At 33.0% G+C, this 18,214-nt stretch overlaps 1 protein-coding gene and 1 long non-coding RNA gene across 13 annotated transcripts in view; one reads left to right on the top strand and one right to left on the bottom strand.

Annotated features, from left to right (window-relative positions):
* Positions 1-3,874: 3,874 nt before the first annotated feature.
* The window catches only part of Machr-a (muscarinic Acetylcholine Receptor, A-type), a 43,093-nt gene continuing 28,753 nt past the window's right edge, over positions 3,875-18,214 (bottom strand). For 6 of the 12 annotated variants that reach the window (XM_072018243.1, XM_072018250.1, XM_072018249.1 and 3 more), the window contains 6 exons: positions 11,791-11,916; positions 8,729-10,308; positions 7,478-7,757; positions 7,085-7,211; positions 6,524-6,841; positions 3,875-6,030 (listed from right to left, as the gene is read on the bottom strand). In XM_072018243.1, coding sequence (XP_071874344.1) covers positions 5,509-6,030; positions 6,524-6,841; positions 7,085-7,211; positions 7,478-7,757; positions 8,729-9,197 — 1,716 coding nt within the window. In that variant the 5' untranslated portion in view covers positions 9,198-10,308; positions 11,791-11,916 and the 3' untranslated portion in view covers positions 3,875-5,508. Of the gene's footprint in view, positions 6,031-6,523; positions 6,842-7,084; positions 7,212-7,477; positions 7,758-8,728; positions 10,309-10,388; positions 10,523-11,772; positions 11,917-12,423; positions 12,632-15,336; positions 15,459-18,214 lie in introns of those variants that run through there. The other 6 variants (XM_072018245.1, XM_072018246.1, XM_072018255.1 and 3 more) reach the window with 6 other exon arrangements.
* On the top strand, positions 15,550-16,390 carry LOC139995091 (uncharacterized). Its single transcript, XR_011801858.1, has 2 exons — positions 15,550-15,678; positions 15,798-16,390. It is a non-coding gene; the product is annotated as an uncharacterized lncRNA (long non-coding RNA).

Genomic DNA, 18,214 nt, shown 5'->3' with positions numbered 1-18,214 from the left:
TCCTAAACCTAACCTAATTATTTTTCTTTCCTACGTGAGTTGAGAATGATTATCTGTATATGCCAGAGTGGAGTGCAATCGTAACATAATTTGAACTAAAGTTTTTTGTGGTTATCTCAGTAATTAAAGCCGAGCGACGGTAACGTGTACAGGAAAAAGTTGTTCAGAATGTTGGCCTTGACAATACGTTACAAGATCGTTGAAATTGGTGAGGTCGTTCGCATTGTAAAAAATAATTTCCACTTCCTTGCATCTTAGAAAGTTGATCGTTTTTTTAACGTTGAACATCGAATAGTTTTTCCTCATACACGTATTTACACATTTACACGCCTTAAGAAGTAACAAGTACGAGACAAATAAGGTGAACGTCGACTGAATATGAATTATTCATGTTTAAAAAATGCCGTTCTTCGAGGGATAATTCTAGATTAATTAACGATACGCTCCTTAAACCAAACGCGACTGCTGTCAAGTTGACCATCTGCTTAATTAATAAATGTATACTTTCGATTTGTTTCGGTTTCTTTCATCATTTGAATATTCATGGGTATATCGATCTCAGAAATTGAAAATCATTATATAATTTAATAATAGTGGGATTATAATTTATAGCTTAATATTTATGTAAACAGAATCGGCTTTCCTTATTAATTTTTAAATAATCAGGTTTATAGTAATTTTCAATGTAGAAAATGATAATTCTTTATGAAATATTAACTTAAAAAAATCAATGCAAAATCTAGAATTAAGGTTAAAGTGAAATTTTGTTAGTTCTCGTCGAATAAAAATAATATTGACGCAGTACTAACAAGATTTAATTAATCGACTTTAATATATAAGTTGAATCTCAATTTTCCTTTGGTTCACTGTTTGGATAGACTAGAAAAAATCTCATTTTTAATATTGAGAAGAACGTTCCAAAATGTATTGATATTTATAAGATAAAATAAAAATGGTATTTAGCTATTGTAATAGCTAGTATGTAGCTATTGTAACCTTTCATGGGTATGAATTTTATAATTAGATTTTATACAGGTTGTTTCAAAATTAGAGATTTTAAAAACACAAGCAGTAATTAATGAATATATGTTCAATATTGCTTTATTATCTATGTATATCAAAGTCAAAATATGTATGTACGTATGTATCTTCTTCTGTAAAGAGTTCTATACCGTTTAATGTATTTTCACCAAATTTAGCATGTATATTCTCCGATATTACAGAAAAGATATTGTGATCCCTATCTCCAATCACCCCCTCTTAACCGAAGCCCGAGTAATTTTTTGTGTACTAACTCAATAATTTTCAGTAATTTTGAGGGGGAATATGCGAAGAATCAATTTTTTTTACACGATGGTGTGAGTGCTTTCTGGAAACAAAATTTGGTTTTAAAATTTATTGTGGAAGAATTAGTTAAAAAAATGAAAAGTGAATATGTTAAGTGAGGGAGAATTTAAAGAAAAATATGAATATTTAAAAAAATAATTTTTTGAAGATTTAGCCCTTCAGAAAGAGATTCAACCTTTGAACCCCAAGATTCGAAAGATTCACTCCCTCGAAAACCCCAGCAACCGGACACACGCACTGAATAATATGATACATAGTACAATCTAAAGTATCGAGCGCCTATCGATGAGCAACCTGCCATACGGCAATCGTTAATATAAAGTTTCAACAAAATTTTGAAATAATAAATTGTATATAACATGGACTTCTTTACACAATAATTTGTTAATTAATTATGTGAATGAATTAACAAATTACAAGTTACAAACTTCTTTTTAGTAATTTGACAATATTGGTCAGTCTTTAAAATTTTACAAAGTTAATAATTTTATATACAATTTTTAGTTTGTTGGTAAGAATTGTATTGAATTTTATTGCAGTTAGAAGTTTATTGAAATACAATTTCATAGAGATGGAAGAAGGTCTTACGTAATACTGGTTGCTCGTCGATAGGCTCCAGAAATTTGCACATATAAATTTTCTTTACCAAGCAATAAAATAAAATTGAACATAGATCATTAAGTGAAACGTACTTCTTTCATCTTCCTTTATCTCGATTAAATTCTCTGCTTGATTAACTTGTAATTTTGAAACATCCTATATTGTTAGTAATATTTCACATTCAAATGAATTATATTTTATTATGTTGTTACAACAGTGTAAAGTAATTAGTTGTAAAAAGTAACCACATAGAAATGAATGATGATTATTAAAATTCTATTTTAAATAGATACACACAGAAATGCTAAATATGATGAATAAATTAACATAACAATATTTTGCAAAAAAGGAATTATTTGCTAAAACAGCGAAAAATTGTATATACATATACATACATATAAATAAATATTAATATAAAATATGTATAAAAAGGTAACGCAATAAAAATCACAGAATATCTTGACAAAGAGCCATTAAAAATGAATTATTTTGTACTTATGTTCCTAAGCAGAATTCAATAATAATTCAGGATTACATAAATAATGAACTTTTATAATAACTATATTCAAACATCCAACATTATTATTAGTATTACATCAATAATGTAAATAGTTTATTGTTGAATTGCTGCAATCATATTAATTTAGTTTTGAAAATTTGATTTATTTATTACACATTTAAGAAAAACATTAAAAATAATTGTACTGTATAGGACTAGAAATTATAAATTTATTTCACAAGATGTAGATTATTCGAAAAGCCGATCTATCACGAAAATTTCTGTAAAACGAATAAGATGTTACTCTTTTTTTTATCAAATTTCATGTAGAGTGACAAAGCTACAATAGTTCCCGGATAAATGTCCACATTTTCCTTGGTTGAAGTTCTGTGTCTTATTTCCACTATTTTCTATCATATCATATCAAATTAAATAATTTCAGAGGAATGATATACTCATTACTATATGAACATAAATTTTTAATTTTTCCGGACACTTATACTTCATTTATATGTATACAATATATGAGCTTCTCAGAAGCTAAGCTCAACTCCACTTTGTCTCTATTCGGTTGCTGAATTTATCTTCATTAAAAATAAAAATTTGGTGTACTATAAACAGTTGTAGTTTATACTTTCGTTACGCATATTTACTTATTAATCAAAATAATTAAATTAAAACTTCGCTCATATTTAAATGCTGTGGAAACACGAGCCATCTTAATTGTAATCTCTGTGGTGTCACGATTCTGTCTTTTTGATGCACAGTCGTACATGTGCTCTTGCATGTACGCGCTGGTATTGGAATTATACATATAGCAAATAGCAAATTAAAAACATGTGTAGCGCTGTCACAGACTTGTGACTTCATACACGTAGAATACATTCAATACATGGCCGAAAACGTCCAGTTTTTCAAATTTTTAATTGTTTATAACTTTATTTTTAATAATATAAAAAAAGATACGCGTCTAAAATTTCTGCTTTCTGAATTCATTTGCATAATTAATGAAAAATATGCAAGTATTGAATTCTCTTAATGTCATTATACAGTTACATCATACAGAAAATTTCTCAATTTCATTGTGCATATTACATATTACAATTAGAATAGTACTATCAGTAGTATTTCAATTATTTAGGTAACTAGTGATGTCACTATGACTTAAAACCATAGAGGAAACTTATCGTACCCATTTATCCGAGAAGTACTGTATGCAACTGACAAAAAATCACATAATGTTTTTTCGTAGAAAAAAATACATAATAAAAATTTTTGTAGTAAACGTTCGTAATAAAAAAATGATAGCAAATCCTTAAGTCCTTATTTATATATTTAGTACAAGTATACCTTTGAAAGGATACATTTATTAAATTACCGGCCTATACTATTGATATCTTAAAGCTTCGTTTGGCACGTGTGATTAGAATGTTATTTAATACGAAAGTGTTAGAACGTTTTTCTCTTAACACGAAAGAATCGATGCAGCGCTTCTTATATTTTTTTTTTTTTTTATACCACTTTGTTGCCATTATAGTTGTGACACACTCTCTATGTATAATAGCGCTTGTTTTGGTTCTCCATGACTAATTACACTTAAAACACTCATTTACAACTGGACTACTATTTAAAATGTACATCGAGTGCGTTATGTGTTCCTCGAATAAAACGCACGAGAAAATGCTTGTTTATTAACTTTTTATTTCCTTAGGATTCGAATAGATTTCGTTTTTTTTTGTGCGGTATAGCTTTGTGTGTGTGTAGGAGGCTTATGAAATTTTGTCAGTTTCTTAAACGTTACTTTTCATTGAACAAACATTTTCATTTCTATCAAAAATTTCAAAACTAAAGTATTAAACAGTCTTTTAATAAATTTCGAAAAACTATTAATAATAAATAATAATAAATTAATATTTTGAGGTTAGGTTCACTCAATGGTAATTTTTTGTTGAATCTATCCATTTGTAGATAAAGTATTCTCACAAAGATTGATTCAATTTGTAACGTTTGTTTATAGAAACTGATTTTGTTTCACAAACTATAGAAAAGAACTCGATTCGCGGCAAGTCATCGTTTCTATCGCCGCTGAAATCGAGCCACAAATTTTGGCACTGTCGCGTACGTGCCGGTTATCTAACTCTTTTATATTTTTCCTTTGTACGGTTCAGAAATATATTTATAAAGATTATTTTTTATGGCAGTATTCACGTTGCATTGCCTCAAATGCGGAAATCTGAGCTGTCTAACCGCGAACATTTAAAATTCTTCCGATTTCCGACAATCTAAAATAAAAAACATCTTTCCCCCTCTCCCACTAATAAATTATTTCGATCTCTTGCTAATTATTACCATTTTAATGATATATTATGATTGAAAATTACATATTCTCTTTTCTTTTAAATATAAAAATTTCTATGTCAATCATCTTTATCTGAAATGTATGAAACATAATTGTCAATTGAGAAACCAAAGTTAGTGGTATTATACATGTAAAATACTGTATACAAAATGTGTCTTATTAAATTTATCAAATCGAGTTGTAAACACCCTGTGTTTCCCCTAATCTAACACTTAAATTATGAAACGAAATCTCCGAGTGGAATGTTTTTAACTTGCTTAAACTGTCTTTCGGTTTGTACAAACGTTATTTTACGAACCAGTTTATCTTCTTCGATAGTTTGTTTATCTCGAGAAACGTTGTCCCTTTACGAACCTTGTTACTTGCCTATAAAAAACAAAATTAAAAAGCGATTTGCTACTCGTATGATTAAAAAGATTGGAGAGATTTTTTTAACAAAATATAGCAGTTGTAACAAATAATATCATTTGTTGACCGACCTTTCGATTAGCAAAAGTGAAATACGTACTGTATGATAAAAATATTCGGCACGTTTGGTAGCCTACTGACAGTAGGTTACCATAAAATTCGTAAGCAACTCAGTTTCCTTATCATCGGCAAGCACGTTCGGAGGAATGATTAAAAAGGAGAAGAGAGAAAATGATAGAGAAAATAGTACGCCCTCGAGCGTGCAAACGTCGCACGCTGGGCGTTTCTACTGATATCATCCTCTGTCCATCGCGGCTCTGTTCCTATTATGCCACTTGCACTTGAGAATCCTCACATATGTTCGTCGAAATGCCGCGTTGCACAAGGCGTAACACATTGGGTTCACAGTACTGTTGATATAACAAAGGTAATAGAAAAAGTCCCATAGCTCCTGTGGTATGTACCAGGAGCAGGCTGTGATGGATTTAATTAGAACGAGAATATTATACGGTGTCCAGGTGATGATGAACGCCAGCAAGATGGCCGACAATGTTTTCGCGGCCTTTCGATCGGCCTTCTTCTCTTGTATCTTTTTCTTCTTCTTGTTCGCGGGTTTGCTCGCAGCCGGTTTGCCCCCCGACACTTTCGGAATGTTTTTCGTATTCAGGGGAATCCTTATGTCGGGCATGTGAGACGGTCTCCTGGTGCTCAACGAGGGGCTCACCGTTTCCTCGTGGTACATTTTTATGCTTGCAGCCTCCGTGTATTTCCCTGTACTGTCGATAGCTCTCGGAAGCCGGATTATAATCGTGTATATCTAGATTGAAATATTATCATATAATATATTGGAAAGTTCAAAGTAAATAGCAGAGAAATAAAAAATAAGGAAACGTAAAAATAAAGGAAAAGTGTGTATGTAATTATACAGTTCTGTATTATAATACTTAAAAGAAAGATGAGGTAAACCTGAAAAATTATTTGGAGCATATATTTCATGTGGCGAAAAAGTATATAATTCTGTAATACTTAAGTTTTTTGAATTATTCAGGGTGTTTAATAAAAAGGTTGAGCAAACATTTGAATAATCGCTGAGCTATTAAATCAAGCAACTTCTATTCAATAAGAAGATAGAAATATTAATAGTATAAAAATGGCTAATAAATTAACGAAGCGATTAGTTACATACATATAACTTTTTTTCACAAATATTAGTAAGATGAAAATAATTAACAGATTATGAACGACTATGGAACGTGCGAGATACTGTTTGCATGCAACATTGTTAGAGATGTTAATAAATCCAAACATACAGAATCGTTAGAGTTGCTTCTCGTCGACAGCTCATCGGTTCTCTTAGTCTTTTTGTAATCGTGGTTATCAGCTGTACTGATGGGTTTCTCAACGGTTAAAGTGGTAGGATGAATCCCACTTAGAGAGGCAGATCGAGAGACCGTACCAGTAAGAGGGGTTTCCGCTGATAACGGCGTTATGGCTTCGTCATAGCCGTGTCCTGTGCGACTGCTCTCAGCGCCTTCTATATCCTCCTCTTCGTCATCATCCTCGCGACCACTGTGCCACCACGCGACACACCACATCTTCAGCCACATCCACGAAAATGGTCTGTGTTTCTGTATAAGTTTACACGAATTTATTATTAAGTATGGAAATTATAAGAGAAGAATTTAATAAGTATATTTTATAAAGGAAATATCATGAAATCTATGATTAAATCAAATTTGAACTAGTCTTTAATAGATAATGTATATTTAGTATTTAAATATTTACATTCCAATAATTTATATCTGAAGAGATAATTTAAATAGTTTTTAGTTAGATAGATAGATTTAGTTAAATAATAGTTAAATGTTTACTGTTTTATATTGAGGATAATGTTTCTCTAGATAAGAGACCGCGATATGTGTCGCATTCATGTCGTCAGCTCCTGTGCTTGATTCGCTTCTAGGCCTTCTACAGTCCTCCATATCCAACGCTTCATCGCTAATTACAAATAAAGAGAAATATAGTATAATATACAAAGAATACATTGTTTAATATCGATTCAAGTTCCATTTTTGACTTTAACTTTTATCAATCAAGATACAGGATATTTTCCGACTACATTTACAAATTAACGTATAACCTATAACATGGTGAATCTACATGAAACAGTAAATCGAAAGATTTACGTACGAAAAAATGTCATTCTATATTTTCGACTTGCTTTTTCATATTCTTCTTCGTCAAAGAAACATGAAATAATTTACCTAGAATTACTCCTTTTACTAGCATCTTGTTTTCCAGCTTGTAAATAGGGAAGATCTTTCTGTCGTTTCTTGGTCTCCTTCCATATCCGCCAGTAAAGAATAATCATCACAGTGACGGGCATGTAGAATGCAGCAATCGCGGTACCAAATGTAATGTAATGATTTGTCTCGATGAATTGAATGTAGCAGGCGTTTATGGGTACTGTCCGTTGACCTTCGATATAAGGCCAAGCGTAAATCCACGGTGGCCATAGAAGCAGCGAAATTCCCCATGCACATGCTGAAACACATTAAGTATTTTTTTATTTTTCCTTACTTTCTTTTAATTTTTTTCCATAATATTATTGTTAGATTGTGGATATTTATGCAAATTCATATTTTTATGAATACAATCGAAGAATTTGCAACAATGGGAAGGTAACACCAGCATTTTAGTTGTATTGATTGGAAAACAAATTCGATATTTACATTATTTCTGTAAACCTAATAATTTTTTTAATGAAACACTTGTTGGATAAATTCACACATTCTTCCTATTTTTATTCTTTCGATACACGAAGAATCGTCGATATGAAAAAAGCTATGTCTCGAATATTTTTCTACGAACTACTTTCTTTATAAGTTTCATCAAAATCGACATCCGATATCGGTTCCACGTGTTCTCTTGTAAGAAGCTTTCCTGTATATGCATTATTGAATAGACAAAAGTAGGTTGATTTCTTTGTCTCTGTTCACAATGTCAAGGAGTTGTATAAAAAAGACTTCATTTGTCGATAACACTGGTATTGTGAAATGAAAAACAGGGGAAGAGCTTGTCTACCAACTAGCGACATCCAGAAATACTGAAATATCAAATGTAAGCTTAGACTGATGCTTATAAGGCGCATAACAAGTTTAAAAGTATGTAATACAATATTTCTTCTGTGTCAATGATTGAAAATGACAATTATAGGTACTAAAGTAGTATATCAGATATAATATCTATTAAAATGTTTTTTTTATAAACAGTTAGATATATATTTTTATTATTAATTCATTTAAATATCTGAATACCCAAGTATTCAAATATCTAAATATATGAATACTCAAGTATTCAAATATTCAAATATCTAGGTACCCAAATATCTAAATATTCAAAATCACAGATATTAAAACACCTAGATACGCAAACATCTAAATGTATTTAAAGAAGAATATTGCCAGCCCAATCTAATCTTTTTAAAAAAGATAACAGAAACCTAATATGCATACCGATCATAATGGCTGCCTTCGAAGTAGTTCTCTTGGCGCGATACGTAAGAGGCCTCGTAACAGAGAAATATCTGTCGAAGCTGATTATAAGGAGGTTCAAAACCGACGCGTTACTCGCCAAGTAATCCAACGCCAGCCACGTGTCGCAAATATGCGGTCCCAACGGCCAGTAGCCGAGCACGGTGTAAAGCGTGAAGAGAGGCATGGAAATTAGACCGATCGCGAAATCAGCTACCGCTAGGCTGAACAAGAAGTAGTTTGAGATCGTCTGCAGTTGTTTGTCGATCTTGAACGATATCATCACCATTATGTTACCGACGACGGTGGTCAGACTGAGGAATACGGCGATTATCACGATCAGTACGCGTTCCCATATCCTGTACGAGTGCAGTTCACCGCCGCAATCGAGACCATTGCTCACGTTGTAGCTCTCGTTCCCAAAAATTTCCACCTCTGAAGTCACATTCATGTCTGAAGAGTTTCGCTATTGCCGAAAAATACTTTTTGTGCGTTCTGGTAATTCTCGAGAATCCTTTATGTTATTTTTTAATTATTTTCTTAAATAAATCTCCTCTTCTTCTTAATCTCTTCGTCTATTCTCCTCTCTTCGTTTATGTATGTTCTACGTTATATTCCTACTTTTTAAGTACAAATTTGCCCCTTTTTTATTTCTCGCCGACTTTTTTCGGCTTTCATTTATTGTTCCTATTATATGAAGTCGCGTGTTCTTTGTGATTTTTGTAACTTTCTTCTTTCTTAAAATTACTCTCTCTCTCTATCTTTCTCTCTCTCTCTCTCTCGCTTTCTCTCTCTCTCTCTCTCTCTCTCTCTCTCTCTCTCTCTCTAATAACGTATCTTGTCTTTTTCTTCTTTTGCGCTTTTTTTTTTAATCTTAATTTTTAATTTAAATCCTTTGTTCTCCTACTTAAAGCAATTTATTTTACATATAAAATTTCCTTATTTTTTTTTACCAGCTAGTTTTATCAGTTTAGAATTCTTTTGAGGCTGTCCCTTCCTGTCAGGCTCGTTCTCGAGCTTTTAACTCATCCTCCTCCTCTTTTTGTGCTCGTGTTTTAAACGTATTTCGGTTCTCGTAGAAGCAATACCCTTCAGGCTTCGTTTTCTCATTTGCTCTTCGAGTTGGCTTCTTTTCCAGCGAAAAAGTACTTCCTTTTCTATTTTCCTTCTCCCTCCTCCTTTTGTCCTGCTTCCTCCCTCTCCCTCCCCCTTTCTTCCGCCCGTTCTCCTTCTCTTTCTCTCTCTCTCTCTCTTGCGCGTGCTCTATCGTTTCTATTCCTGCGTATGTCTGGAAATATTTTTGTTCTCTGCTCGTTATAAGGCTCACATGTCACGTGTCCGGTCGGAACATCTCTCTTCGAAGTCCGTACTCTTTACAGGCTCTTCCCCGCTCTCTTCGCATGCAACCCGCGAACACAACTGGCGCACACACGCACGCACGTACGCACGCGCGCTGATGAGACAATTCCTTTAACTTCTGGACGATTTATTCCAGGATTTAGGGGACCGAGGGATGCGTCAACTGCATACCCTATTCAGCGGTCTCGTTGATGGCGCGTCACCTGCGAACAGACAGATTACCATCATTTTCTTCCCTTCTTAGCGAATCACGGGTTTATTGTAACACATTGCTACATACTACCTCACCGATATTTCTATTGCCCATGGCCTCTATTAGGCACAGTACTTAATTATTGTGATACATTTCGAGTATTATTTCGAATCGAGAGAATAAACCGGCTCGTCCGCCTGATACAATCACCACTTGACTTCTTTCTGTGGGGAACATCGAATAAATATTGCGTAACAGAGACAGAGTCAACAAAGACGCAGGATATCAGACTCGTCACAACATGTGCTACAATCAATCCGGAAGCGATAACAAGTGCAAGGACTCTGCAATCCGACGATTACAATGTTGCATCGATCAAATGCAGAATCAGAACCAGTCAGACTCGCATTAATTTCGTCTAGTCATCTTTTCATTAGCCTGTTTCGTACAGTACGTAGGCTCGTAAGTATTGGAACACTCGTAGCGATCAAGTGGAAATTGGCTCTCGTTTCTCAAGCTTCATGACTCATGACTGTGTTTAAGCGCTTATCGTCTAGGGTTGCGTGACTGGCTAGAAGAGTATCACGGGGTAAGAGGAACGCTTCTTGACTCGATACACGAGGAAAGAAGCGCCGTGATTGGTCAAGAGGTTAGAAAAGAACAAAAGTCTCAACGACCAGCTAAAAATCCCGGTTACATCGGCAAATACGAGATGTTTCGTATTTTCGAGAATATTCAAAATATGGCAGGAGCCTCGTAAGAAGAGCAAACTGTACGTTGACAGGCGACGGAAATTTACATTTTTGAAGATTCATTATGAAAACATTCTATAGATGTCCTATTTGTAATAATGAACCGCTTCTTTCATGATTTTCAGCCGTGTGTCGCATCGCTATATCGTATATTTCCACTCTGCTCGATATATTTTCATATTCCAAAGAGTCCTCGACTCGCATGACGTCAATTTAATATCGGACATGGACCGGATTTTCTCGCGATTTTCTCTAATTTTTGACGAGCACGATATACGAGCGTATAACCGAATGAAAAAATGTAAATATAATATCGTTTATCCATCGTTAATTTGAAATTATATTAAAATCAATATTATTTGTGTTTTCGTATATTTTACTTTCTAACAAATTAATATCGTCGGGTTTTATAATTTCGTTGTTTCAAGTAGATCGTGGATTTTTATGCATGTGTAAGAAATTTGAAGAAAAAAATATATAAATAATATATAAAAATATATACAAAATATGCAAAATGGAATACTTGTTTTAGTATATCTAATAAATGAAACAAATGAATATTTTGATTCCATTGTTCGTTACGTTCATAAAGATATAAAATTGCATAAAAATTCCGTCTGATTATAGTATTTCATATTATTATTTAATATTATAAAGGAAATTGAAATTGCGTTATAAAATACATGGAAAATGAAACGAACGAATTAATTGATATTTATTACCGGCCAAGTGATCCATACCAGTATCCAGGCTGCCGTTGCCACCTTCGATGTCAATATGCCCTGGGATGTGCAAGCAAGCATAGTCAGACACGCCGCAATGTGCAGCCAAACGGAGGGAAATCATTTTGAATACTTATGACGATCCTGTAAAAATGGGCAAATTTACAATTTGAAAGGCAATAGTTTATAGACAGAGAAACCGAGCCTCTCAAGACCGGAACCTGAAATATTTCTAAAACTATTAACAAACTATCAAGGACGTAACGTTCTGCGTTGAATTCGTCGACTCGCGAACGTTACAAAATTTGTCACGTTGAAATTATCTGCCATTTTCTAGAAAGAATAATCTTTTTACAATAGTCTCTTCTTTCGTAAATTTTTCGTCAACAAATTTTTCTAATACTATCGAGTTCTTTTATATAAGTAGCGGCACAGTTTAGCGTTGTAAAAGATTCTAAATCCTTGTAATTGTTCGACGTACCAACTTAAGGTTCAGAGAGCATTTTTCAGTTTCTTGTTATTTCCTGCTCGATACCAATCGACGTATCGTAATCATATTTGTCGTATCAAGGACTAAATGTCCCCGTGGACACTAGCGGAACTAATGGATCTTTTAATTACTATTGACCGGCTCATAAACGCGTAGTATACCTGACTTAAACGAACAGACGACCATAGAGGACGTGGACGACACCAATTTTCTGAATAGAACGGTTCATTTTCCTATTTATCGTTAATTATACTTCGATGAAGATGCACTTCGTTCTGCTACTAATTTATGAAATGTAACGTTCCTTCCTCTACTATGATAATTTCTTTTTAACAAACAATTCATCTTTCTATATTTATTCGTTACGTCCTGCAAGAATAAAAATGATTGTTAAGCAAATTCGCCTTCTTATGTAGCTAATAATCAATGAAATGTGGACATTAAATAATAGAAATAAAAAAAAAAAAGAGAATTAGCTCCTTACCATTATCACAGATATGCTATGGATTATGTGCAGTGTCGAATCAGATCAATGATCTATGGTGAAACGTTGTATGTACCTGTTATATTGATTATTGATTCATTATAACAATGTAATTATCGGTATTTAGATGCATGCAGTCATGTTGGTAAGTATAGCGATGTGAGCATAAATTGAAAATCCTAATTAAACATGATATTTGTCGTTATTTACTGATATATACGTAGGAGATAATTAATGAAGTGTACATTCTATTTTACGTTACGTTATTATCGCGAAGCACGCTACGTAGCTACGAGGCAACAATTATATTATTCGAACGATTCAAGGATGATTTTGAAATTCTCATAAATTTTTGTAAATTACTGTTGCAAATAATCATTCGTCATTTACATCCAGCCACCAATCATCAATTTCGTGAACGAATGGCGGCTGGACAAAATTTAATTATTATAGAAGTAATTCTATTATAAAATATATTAAATTTGGCTGGACGAAATTTGAAACACCCTATATATATACCATACATTTCACATTACCATATTACACACGTCTTATTTCCATACCGTAGCATATTTTAAATTGCATAAACACCCGCAGTTTAATGAATATATTTACGAGAGTAATTTCGAAACTGGCCATGTCCACTCCCTAAACCTAAATTGACTTTAGTTTTTGAATATTAAAAGCAAAAATTTCTATATATCGTTACTAAACTAACACCAACTTAACACTAACTTTACCAAGCTGATTGATTGATCGGATAATATAAGAATTTACATCAAGTTAGACGAACAAAAGAGATAACCACGAATTTACAATTTGAAACTAAATTCTGGTCATTTGACCAGGCCTGGTACAGTTAGCGTTAACCATGCCCAACGCAGTTTGATTTTCGTTATTCTAATGGGCAACTAGTAGGATTTTGTGTGGCTAGAGCCATTGACGAATAAATCCCAATTATCATCGTTTATAATAATTCCAAAACGAACGACAGACACTTCTACCAATATTATTAATGACAAGTTTTTAGGCTAATTGTTGGTATCCCTGCAGTATAAGGTAAGTTTTGACAAAGCGTAGACGTGGCAACGTTCCAAATGGAAGCAGACGTTAGATGCGGCAGTTTTTCATATTAATACCGATGTTCGAAAGGCTGAAATCAGTTAGACTGGTCTCTGATACAGTGAAATCGGAATGACAGAAAAGCAGGGTGGTCCTTTAGCGTAGTGACAACTAGAATTGACATGAACTGCTACATGCGATCACGAGTGATTCGATCAAGTCCGTTCGCAATCAGGCTTATTCTTCTTGTAATTTGTGATTCTTCGCGATTGCTTCTGATTGACGAGAGCGTAACTGCTTCTTTCCACGCATCACATAAGCTGTATATTTTGTATCGACTATATCGAATGAATATTAGGATTTTAAGATCGCCAGGAAAAATTAGTATTTTATTTTTTAAAATTCCGATATGAGAGACGAAGCAAAGAAAATTGAGAATTATTTTTCGTTTTTAATGTCGAATAAAGTACGATTTACGTTATATGCAAAAAACGTAGCGTGATCTTAAAGTTACATCATACGCAGATATTTTTATACCAGCTACATGGAAGTATTTCGTAAGGAATAATTCGATCAAGATCAAGAATTACGATCACGATGATCGAGTTCATTCGAGATGAAAAAATCACGATCACGGTCGTGAACAGAGTCAGATATTGATCGTAATCATGATTCTGCGATCACAATGATAGATTTGCACGCCACCTTTAACACTAACTTTACATTTTTATATTATCTGATTAATCAATTTCTCAATTTTTGTTAATATAAAATTTTACATGAAATTAGACGAACAAAAGAAATACCGATTTTTTTATACCGATTACAAACAACAAATTTTATAAACAAAGATTATAAACAACAGATTACCGATAACAGAAGGTTTTGAAACAGGGCCTCGTAAGGTTTAGTGTTAATGATAATATCTTTTGCTGCTATGATTTATAGCACAGTTGTGTAGCGTTGGTCAAATTTGAAAGAATTTCTTCAAGCAAATGGACGGTCCCAAAAAAGATTTAGTATTTTCATTTTACGTTACTCTCGGACAAGATTGTCATAGGTCGCTTGGATTAGTATATGTATATTTGTCATTTGTGCATACCGTATCTCATCTATGTTAACCAGTTAGTTGTTTTGACGCGTATACTCGTCATGGAAAAATGGCAATATTTTGTGTTACGATGAGCCCTGTCGGTAATAAAATTAAAATATAAAGCAGACATTTCATTACAACTTAATTCTATATTATAACAGCCACGCATACTCTGTGTTTGACGAGTATACTCGTCATTGCTTAATTTTTACAACACATTTTAGGTACATACTTTTCAAAGTTTTCAAAGAGATTGCAATAGCCAATTGATTAAAAAGATGACGCCACTTGCGATCAATGCAACACGACACTACGACAGATCAGTGTCATCAATCCATCACGTATTTAAGTAACTTTCGTAATGACCAAAATTAGCATCGGTGTCGGCTAAATAAATCTACGGTACCTGTGAAAAAAAAAGATTTCAAGGAATACCTCGATATTTTTCCAAACTGGACACGACGAGTTTTCATACTATATGTTGCATATCTACGTCTCATTTAACAGCAAAAAGCAGAGCTCGATCGAGAGTAAACCGAGAAGCACCGTAGACTTGTTTGTCGAGGAAGACTCATATCTCCATCGTATAACATAACGTGTTTACACTGCAGATGAATTCGTCAGGAAACGCTTTGGACTGTTACGGCGAAATACGCTGTGATTTGTTGCTACGAATCTTCGTTACGCGAATACACCGTAGCAACTCGATGAGGAATGAATTATGATTTTAATATACGACATTGACACTGATAAACATCTACGGACGTGTTGGGTTAGGTAAACAAGTCTCATTTTTCGTATATGTAAATTTCCGTCACACAACCATGGAAAATGGAGCAAATCTTCCATGACATATAATTCTCTTTTCCTTCACTGATTTATAATTACTACTACAGATAGCAACAGTGGAATTGATATTGAGAATAACAGAAAGAGAGAGAGAAAGGGAGAGTGTTCCAGGTTTAATGGCCAAACTTTGCTAGCGTACGAAATGAGCAGATAGTCAAGCCAAAAAATATTATATAAACATAGGTCTTTTAAAGTTTTATTGAAAAATTTAAACAAATATTGTATATTAATAATTTACTTGTACTTTAGGTCCATAACCTGTTACAAGAAGGTTGTTATATTCTTATTTCTAACTTCTTACACTATATTTATATTCTTACATTGAGCTCTTTAGTTAGTATATTGTATTGTTATTGTATTTATATTATATTTCTTTCTGTGATGTTATATCATATTTAACTCATTTTTAATTAGTATGTATACTAGATATATATGACCACACATATATCATATATATGTGTGTAAATATTATGTAGCTGTAAGAAATAAGAATAAAAGTATAAATAATTTATCACATACATATTTTTGATAATTTTCTATCGCGTGTTACACGCGACAATGTAACGCTAAATGGAGTGTACTCATAATTAATTATTTCCTATGTCTAACCGTAAACAATGCCAACAAATATCAAGTTTAATTAGCGTTTTCAATTTATGCTCACGCCGCTACACTTATCGGTGTGTTTACGCGTACCTAGACGCTCGTAATGACAGTGTTATCATGAATCGATAATTAATATAACTGGAGCGCACAACGTTCCATCATGGATTATCAATTTGGCTCAGTCTTTTGCGCGTAACAGATACCATATTTCCGATAATGGTAAGAAAGAAATTACTACAAATTTCGAGTTATCTTAAAACTTCAAATCGACTATTTTATATAACCCTTCAGTGTCGTATATCTATATGTGTGTATGTACAATACATGTATAGCAGTCGTGTTTCTCTTCTAAGGAAATTTTAAAATGTTTTACATAATACACACGATATATAGAATTTACCTAAGAGTTTTGAGCTGAAATATATTTCGTCCTATCTATTAATTACGTCGAAAAGGTATTTCGCATAAAAGTCGAATGGTTTCAACGGCACCATATTCTGATGTTATTAGTTTCCCTATCATCTTTTTTCTTTAATCGAATCATATATTGTTTAATATGTTGATCGATATAGCTCGAGATTCTCTATAAAAAAAAAAAGTTATTAACCTACTTACGTCGAAAAACTATTAATTTAGTAGATACTTTAACATTTATTTTGTAAAAGTTGTCGTATGAAAGACAAGGAGAACAGACAGGAAAATAGTGCCTTACGTTTTTCCTCGTATAATTAACTAGTTAGCTGTTGTTGACGAGTATACTCGTTATGAAGAAATAGCAATATTCTGTGTTATGACGAGCCCCATAATAAGACAGTCATTTCATGATAACTTAATACTATATAACAGCAGTTCACATATACCCTGTGTTTGACGAGTATATACGTCATTGCTTATTTTTTGTGTCACATTTTAGGTACAAAGAGATCGCAAAAAATAACTGGTTAATAGTATCAACGATATTTCTCTCTTAGGTGACTCATCCTGTATACACGAAAGTTTTCCATGGCAAGTGTTTGAATACTTTCGCAAGCATGTATATCCATGTTAATAATTCCACTATAATATCAGACTCTTCGTTCGATTAACGATATTATCTGAACAGTCTGAAACTGAAGCTTAACTGTGTTCCAGTGATGAACGGTGAATATCTACAATATTTGTACCTGTATAACACGGTTTATTATTAAGTGGCATGGTTGCACGTCGATAGCTTTGCATTAGTTCTCCTTATTCAGGCTATAAATAATTTTCCGATATTGTTTCATCCTCGCACGCGTAAGCGCCCATAAGCCACGCCGAGCGATAGTTATTCTCTTCGTACACATTAAAAATATCATCTTGAGAAAGGATCATGCTCGTGGCTAATGGAAAACTGCCGACATAATAATATCTATCCTGTGGCCTCGTTGCAACACCCTTTCAATGCGAATGAATATTAAAGTCTGACATGTTGATTATCAACAATAATAATTAATCGCTCTATTTTTAAACGAAGAATTTACTAATAAGAATAGGAGTATCTATCATTCTAAAAAAATAATAATAATGATAAGAAAAATAATATAATCGTAATACGTTGACTTATGTTAAGTCAGTAAACACGAAATATCTTTTATTACGCTTCTTTAATACTAACCTTACCAGGCTCGGTCAAATGACCGGTTTCAAAATTTCATTTAAAATTGTACTTTTATTGTTATTTCCGTTGTTCATCTAACTTTACGTAAATTCTTATATTAACAGAAATTGCGAAGTTGATTAATTAAATAATTTGACCGGTCCTAGTAAGATGTGTTAAAGTGTGAACTTGGCGCACCAATGCCTGTTAAACTATGATATAACAAAATTTAACCGCCAA

The sequence above is a fragment of the Bombus fervidus genome, chromosome 15, assembly GCF_041682495.2.
Source record: "Bombus fervidus isolate BK054 chromosome 15, iyBomFerv1, whole genome shotgun sequence".
NCBI lineage: Eukaryota > Metazoa > Arthropoda > Insecta > Hymenoptera > Apidae > Bombus > Bombus fervidus.
This window is presented reverse-complemented; position numbering and strand designations above follow the sequence as displayed.